Genomic DNA, 8,191 nt, shown 5'->3' on the forward strand with positions numbered 1-8,191 from the left:
ATCAGATACTTTCATTTCCGTCTGAATTATTGACTTGTCAAGGTAAATGGGGAAGATGACTGTTTGTGGTATTTAACCGCCATATGTTTCTGTGCAAAGGACTCTTGTGCTCCTGTTGAGGCTTCTGTGACCCCCTGTCATTCATAATTTCATGCTATCATGCGTAAGTAAATTAATTTGTAATGTATTTGATATATTCTTGTACACTATTTCGGCATTTTGTAGGGGTGTTGGCAACCCCTCGATTGCTACAATGCCAGGATTTTCCCTAATAGCTACCATCATCTCTTGCTTCACTGCTTTTTATCGCTGGAACCCTTTAAATTAATAATTTTTATTGCATGAAGACTTAGTCCAATGAAAATTTAAAAATCCTGAAATCCAACATCAAGTCACTCCTTCTAAGGTTAATAAATGCACTTTAAAGGGCTTGTATCTCCCTGTAGTTCATTATTAAACAATCTTCTTGAGAGACAAATCTAAGTTTAATGTCACTACAAATTATACTAATTGTACTGTATCATGTTGTACTTCTTTTGTTCTTCTACACTAAATGATGTGCTCAGCTCCTGCCTTATCTTGGAATTCCTTTTTTTTCTGGGATGGAAACTTCCCCCCCTCCCTACACTATCACATTATGTGCTTGTATAAATATATAGTTCGCCATGGACCCTCTGAACACACTCAAACCCAATTACTAAACATGAGATGTTGTCAGTATATACACACCGCATTATTAGAATCACTGGACCACTGCTGGATTGACATATTTTTGGTTTTTTAAGGTTGATCTTACTGAGTCTTGCTAGCTAAACATTTCTAAACTTCTAACCTGCAACTACTTAATAATAATTATAGGTGCAACTCTCTTCCAAGGATTTCACTGCATTTCTAAGTTTCATAAGTTTGGTACGACTATGGCCATGGCTGATGGTAAATGTGTCTTATGCAACCTTTTCTATACTTCTCTACCCTATCCATGGCTAAGCTCATGCAGATACAGTATATAGTTGATCTGGAGGAAGCATGCAATATAGCAACATGTGAAAGTTAGCTTTTCATTTGTAAATAAATTTGTGCATTCAGTGCAGATGGTCGCTTTTTACTATCTACCTGTAAACATAATCGTATTAAGTTAAGTAATTGTGAGTCTTCTGAGAATGGTTTTGTTTGCTCTAATTCATGAATCTGTAAGAGGATATAGCTAAATCATTGTTAAACACAACCATTACTATATACCTTAGTTGTTTTTTCCCACAGTTCTTTTGAACACTGATGAGATTGGGATAATAGTAGTGCTGCTTCCTACACAAGACATTGTTACTAAACACACTTTAGCTAATACAACACAAATACCTCTCTTTGTCTCAAAGCAGCAGTCTTTCCAATACAAATATTCAAACACAGACATCCAAATGACCACATGTCAACTGCAAATGTGTAAAGTGTTTCATAAGGTCCTGATAGGGTGATGTGCATGGATACCTGTAGTTAATACACATATCAATCAACTACAACACTATAAACACAACATCACCTCAGGAGCCCGATATCCTGGTGTTCCTAGTGGCAGGATGGAGGCAAACTTGATCATCTGGTCAGTAGGCTCTTTTATACCAAGTCCTGGTACAGTACCAGCAGAGTCAAAGTCTCCGAGTTTGACTTGGAATTTTGAACTACAATTACAGTAGAGTGGATTACACTTGCACCTCATCTTGATCATTATGTTGCTAGCTGCAGAGGTTAAATAACAATACAGCTCCATATAATATTCTCTTCTGCGTGTTTATACTTAACTACAATGAACTATATGCACTTATAGTGTGCATGAATTTTAATTAATACACAAATATGTGATGGTTTTTGTCCAAAGATTGTTATAAGTATGCATGCATGACAAGGTAAAGAAAACAGATTAAATTATAAGCTATTTTCCTGGACACAAAGGAGGACTTTTCAAACACACCTTATGTAGCTAATGTCTTTGTATCTAATGTCTTTGAGCAGGCTGTAGGACCAGGTGTCCTACAGACCTTCAGCACTTGTGCTGTAAAGCTTTAATAAATAAAATAAAATTAACAAAGGTACTATAGGTCCATGATGCACGTATTGCAGCTATTGTAGTTGGCAAAAAGACACATCTCATGCTGAAGCAACGTCAACCTTCTCTCCAATGATAAAAGTACAATTAGTTACATTCTACAGTAATCATTAGCTTATTCAATTAATCCCTTATGAGAGACTGTCTCAGCACCTAGTTCACACAACTTCCAAATATCATTTTCTCAGCATAATTTACAGTGTCTAAGGAATGGATTACCAAAGTTTCAGCTTATTGTGGTGAGTAAGTTGGAATTGTAGTGCTAAACAGTAGGGAGAACAAAGAAATTGATTTGTACAGCAACTAAACAGAAAATAAACTACACTCGCAGCCATAACCTCTGTTTGCATTAATTTGGATTAAAATAATATTACAAAGGTATAGTTTTAGTCCTGTAGTCACTTGTGCATAAATGTACAGTATTATTAACAGTTATACCATGGCCATGAGGGATTTACCTGATATACATGCCCAAGCCCTATATATGCCTGCGCCCTCGGGCTTGGGCATGTATATCAGGCAAATCCCTCGTGGCCATGGTATAAGTAATATATACCATTCTGGTATGTTCACCTAATAGGTGAAGGAAGACAAAGCTGCATTCACCACATTAATTTATGCAGAGGTTTGCAAACATCGATTGTGGGCACAAAAAAGAAATGATTGTGGGTTTCACTGGTTGTAGTGATACCATTTTAAACCAAATAACCACTTTGTGGATGAATAAAGTAACCAAAGGTGTTAAAATAATAAACACTTAGACATATAAGTTGGGAATGTTTGAGGCGTCTTTTCATGCAATTGAAATGTACTCTGTAGAAAAACAATCCCCACATTTCAAAAATGATTATTTAGTGATGCTTAGTAACTGAATGCAATGATGACTCACTCAATCTTTTTGCTTCACAACAATGTCCCTAACTAAACCAACATGTTTAACTCAAACCCACAATGCAAAACTTTAAGCATCTCTATATAAATAATCAAAGGGAACTGATGCTTTGTAGCTGCCTCAGCATCAAAGGCAGTTGTGGTCAGGGCTATATCATGATATCGCCCTAACCACAAGATGATATCTAGATATCGCCCTGTGGTCACGGCAATATGTGATATGTAACCCTGTGGTTTCCTTCGATCTGAGGTGTCAAAAGTGGTATATTTATTATTAAAGCTTTACAGTTGCCAGCACTGAAGGTCTGACAGCAGCATGTGCTGCAGCCTTAACAAACTGGAACTGGAGACTTAAGAAGATTATTTGACCTAGCTAACAACAATAAGGTGAAACAGAAGGGGGCCAAAGAAAGGAAAAAAATTCCTCCTATCCCAGGATTGAACTGCAAGCCACCCAATGTCTAGTCGAGCACCACACTCAGTCTCCTCCAGGAGAGATGGATTTTCTACCTTTAAATCAAAGTATTTATTAATATTAAAGCTTATGAAGGCAGTTAGTATGAAGGCGGTTAGTATGAAGGCGGTTTTATTGAAGAAATTACGACGATCTTGTTTACGTCTACTGTGCCCACTATAAGTATACTTTCACTGAAATTAAAATGACAAGCAGTCAACATTCATTAATTACTAGTTTTCTGTTACCTTATGAGCTATTAATTAGTAAGGGGGAGCGGTTATTATTACTTCATTAATTCAGTAAACCTTTAAATGAAAAAAATGCTGTCCACCAGCTAACTATAGTTTCAAATGGCTACAATATATGTAGAGGAGTTCAAACCTATGAAAATACCTCCCAGTCAATGATTTTGATTGCTGTGTTACAGCAGCTAACTGCTCTATGATTATCATGATCTTCAACTCAAAATCTTAATTACAATAATAATTACCCAATGCAGTAGGTATGCATGTAAGCAGTTAACAGGAAACAAGGTTTCAATGAATATTGGCATTAATTCCACAGTAAACTTTGATATGCACTTAAACCCAAAAGCTTGTGAAACAGATTAGACGGTACAGCATTAAAAAAAAAGCTTTGTAGTATGGCAACCTATTAGTGTCACAAAATTTGTAATAATACAACAAATCAGCCTTCTGGATTACGATATTCTTGGTCATCTCTCGAAGGATTTCACCCAGAAATGGAGTTAATTATCCTTATACACTGGCATGGTGACCACAAACTACTCTATTACAATGTAGTCATTCTGTGTTAAATATGCCATAATTATTAATTAGGCATTACTTCTACAAAAAATTTCTGAAAATTATAAGCGTATGTGCTTAACAACCTGACTCTACAGTAATTCTACAAATTGTGCCCCTGACACATATAGCCACAACAAACTTCACATATACAACACAGTATCTACCTACCCTTTACATCTCTATGGACATATCCATTTGAATGTAAATATGCAAGAGCTTTGAGTACTTCTTTTAACATAAACTTGACATTATTAAAAGCTTTCTTAAACTTTTCAAGGTCTTTTGAACAATTAACATATAGATGTTTCAAGCAGCCAATTTCCTTAGCTGATAATATTTGACGCAGATCATAGTCCATTTTCGGCATGAAATGGAAGCAGTAGAACTTAGATGAATGACGTTCATGCCTATCTCCCATAAGAACTGCCAGTAAAGGTAGAATATTCTCGTGTTTAAGAGCTGCATGTACATTGACTTCATTAGGACGATATACAGTCTGCAGACACCACAAGAAATGCTAATGATTGTGACATGCAGAACTTAAAAAATACCTTTTTAACAGCATATTGTTTTCTTTCATGAAACATTATAAATACAAATCCGTTTCCACCTTTTCCTATTTTATTATCAGTAGCTCGTCCACTCGGTGTGGGGTACTTTGTATTTCCATTAAACCTTATATCACACTGAAATAAAAATGGGAAAATGATGTAAATTACATGTAATTCTACATGAATATACATACAGTGCTCTTCATATTATTCGTCTACCTACTTACAGTAAAAATGATGTAGCCAGGATTTCGACAGTTTTCTCGATGATGTAATCTTTCACCAATTCCATCAGGTACTAGCCCATCAATTTCGTCTTTGTTTACTTGCTTATATCCATCTTTCACTTCACTATGTGACAAAACAAAATAGTGAAATTTTCATGTTAAATTGCCACACACAATATACCAACTAGGTAATACTATACAAACCTTTCAGTTTCATCACTTGATTTAAGTACTAGCTTCACTTTATTTGTTCCAGGTATTCGCTCTTTGACCATGTATTTGTCACGGACAGGAAGGGATGCATATAACTTAGTATTAACTGGTTTAACACTATCACCTATTAAGACAATGTAAGTTGCTTTATTATAATATTGTGGTTTGGAAGGTGCAACAAAAGTTGCTTCATTTTTCTCTTTTGTCTTTCCATGTTTATGTGGTACATCAACAACAACAGCATTGTCTCTAGTCCAATTATGATCTTGATATTGAGGTGTTTTCATAGCAGTTGAAGTATCAGTAACTATACCAGTCTTATGCCTAGACTTTATAGTGTTTGAATAGCTGGGATGACAGTCTATACTATTCTGATTGTTCCAAGCCAAATTTACAGTATCTAGCTGTGTATCATCTTTCTTTTGTACTGATTTAGCAGGTTCAGTACCACTATTTCCACCAGGCACACAGTCATTATCTAAAAAATCAGAGTGTAGTTGTAAATGATCTCTCTGTATTGACTTGGCTGCTGCAGTAGTACTGGTAGCAGCACTACCATGCTTATCAGGCTCACACTCTGCATTTATAAAGTCACATTTTTGCAATGTGTCTGGTTGTTCAGGTTCAAAACAATATTCCAATGCCTGTGCACAGTCTGGAGTGCTATCAATGTGAATGTTAACAACTCTTCCGACATGACGGTGACTACCACCATCCTGAGTAGCTAGTGATGGTTGGAAACTGGTGGTAAGCAATGCCGGTTTAGATTGTTTCTTGTTCCTTGAACTTCTTTGATTATCCTTTGGTACTTTATCACCTCTTGCAGATGCTGATTTCAAACGAACTCCAACAGGCTCTTCACAGATATTAGGCTCTTGAACTGGACATGAAAATATATAGTGACTTCCACGAAACATGTTATCAAGTAAATCAATAAATCGAATGAGCCCTACATTAAGACAAATACACACATTCAAATATGGCGCAGACATTTAACAAAATTTAGTTCTTAAATGATGTAGTGGTTTCCATGTTGTTTCTACATTAATAAAAGCAAGTTGGTATTGAGCTACTTCTAAAAACCGTAACAAAATTTAATACACTGATGGACTGGTACACAACTAACTGTATGCAACAAGGAAATATTATTACCATTACTAATAATTAAACACATTCCTTATTAAGCATAGTTGCATCATTGCATGTGTACAAAATAAAAGCATGTGTAATATATGTGACCGTCTCAGCAATAACTCAGTAAAAACCCGACTTGTTCGCACAAGCATGCGGATTAAGAATAAATGAAATTTTTTTTTAAATTGTAAAATTATGCATGCTACAAAGAAAAAATACACAAGATTTTATTGGGCCATTACTCGCAGTAAAATTAATTAAAACTATACACCATGCTATTCGCCTGCTCATGGATAGTTCAAAAGTCTTTGTTTCATTTCTGTATAGCTCCAATGGTATGCATGTCACATGCATTTATTTACAATGCAGTAAATGTAAACAAGATTGTTGTCATTTCTTCAACTAAGCCGCCTTCATACCCATATGCGCAAGTGTAGTAAGTGACTACAGGGCTAACACTATATCTTGGTTGTTAATCCATGGTGAACATTTTAAGCCAAATTGCAATGTTGTAGACTAATCCAAATGGGAGTTATAGCTGCGAATGAAAGGGCTTGTAGTTTATTTACCACAGAATGCTGAAACTTTGGTAATCCATTTCTTGCATACTGCAGATAATGCTGAGAAAAATTTTAAATATTGGAAGTCATGTGAACAAGTCGGATTTTTGCTGAGACAGTCACATACGCTAGATGTGTACATGTACCATTACCGTGCCTTACTGGGTAAGCCTTCAGTCATACAATGAGGTCTTTTTTAGCTTGAAACTTTATTCACTCATATTCAGGTTAGCCTACTTGTAGTGAATTGTGATTTATTTTGTAATGTAAAACTACAACTTGGAAGGATAAGGTACCGTATACCCGGAAATTTTCACAATATGTATATTTCACAGTTATGTCCTTAGTCAGGATTTTCACGTTTTAAATTTCATGGATGCCTCTTAGTCCAGAATTTTCGCATATTAAATTTCACGGATTACTGTTGCTCGATTTGAAAATTTTTGTTCTCAACCACACAGCTACTGCATTGATATTTACTTCAATCATCATACAGATTGCTAAAGCATGTCTGAACAAAGCAACACAGTAGCGGCAATCTCTCTATGAGGCATAGCTACCAGTAGACTATAGTCTTGCAGTAGGCCAGCTTCATTTGCGAGACACACCTACTTTAAAATCGGGAATGTGTGATACTGTTTGTAAGCATATGTGTGGAGTCCACATATGCCTACAATACTATCACACACCAGGAGCCACACTAATTTATTAGTAAGGTGAGTTGAAGTTTGTAGGACATACAAATTTTCACATGATAAAATTTCATGGTAGCTATACTAACCGTGAAAATTACATACTGCAAAAATAATTTTCCGGATACAGTAAACAATCTTTAAACAGCTGTAATAATAGATATTAGTCCTTGTGACTGCACATTTATTTATTTCTTCATCATTATCATATACAGTAATGAAAAACTTTGGCGAATGCCAGGGACTTCACCTTAATTTTTAAATTATCTATGATTGCCTCAGGATGCCACGCCCTGTTATTTGCTGGTTCTTGAAAACAATGTTTGGATTTTTGTGAACTCTTTCAGGATGATTTGGTCTTCGCAATGATGAGTGAACCTCATGACAACCGAATTGGAAGCCCATGCTACCTCGCACGATACGTCAATACCCACTCTGCTGCTGACACTTCTGGAATATACTTACAACATATTTCTTGGTGGCACTGTGGATCAATTTCATCGCCTGAGCTGTCAAGCTTGTGAGACTATCTGCTCATGCTAACAAAATAGCGGAT

The 8,191-nt window shown here is 35.8% G+C and overlaps 1 protein-coding gene across 7 annotated transcripts in view; it reads right to left on the reverse strand.

Moving 5' to 3' along the window:
- LOC136249080 (serine/threonine-protein kinase pakF-like) overlaps window positions 1–8,191 on the reverse strand; it is a 172,637-nt gene that overhangs the window by 155,895 nt on the left and 8,551 nt on the right. For 5 of the 7 annotated variants that reach the window (XM_066040989.1, XM_066040992.1, XM_066040991.1 and 2 more), the window contains 8 exons: window positions 5,241–6,198; window positions 5,037–5,160; window positions 4,810–4,944; window positions 4,427–4,754; window positions 1,538–1,734; window positions 1,357–1,485; window positions 1,240–1,305; window positions 1,045–1,188 (listed from right to left, as the gene is read on the reverse strand). In XM_066040989.1, the coding sequence (XP_065897061.1) occupies window positions 1,051–1,188; window positions 1,240–1,305; window positions 1,357–1,485; window positions 1,538–1,734; window positions 4,427–4,754; window positions 4,810–4,944; window positions 5,037–5,160; window positions 5,241–6,166 (2,043 nt within the window). In that variant the 5' untranslated portion in view covers window positions 6,167–6,198 and the 3' untranslated portion in view covers window positions 1,045–1,050. Of the gene's footprint in view, window positions 1–1,044; window positions 1,189–1,239; window positions 1,306–1,356; window positions 1,486–1,537; window positions 1,735–4,426; window positions 4,755–4,809; window positions 4,945–5,036; window positions 5,161–5,240; window positions 6,199–8,191 lie in introns of those variants that run through there. The other 2 variants (XM_066040994.1, XM_066040993.1) reach the window with 1 other exon arrangement.

This window comes from Dysidea avara, chromosome 3, assembly GCF_963678975.1.
Source record: "Dysidea avara chromosome 3, odDysAvar1.4, whole genome shotgun sequence".
Lineage (NCBI taxonomy): Eukaryota > Metazoa > Porifera > Demospongiae > Dictyoceratida > Dysideidae > Dysidea > Dysidea avara.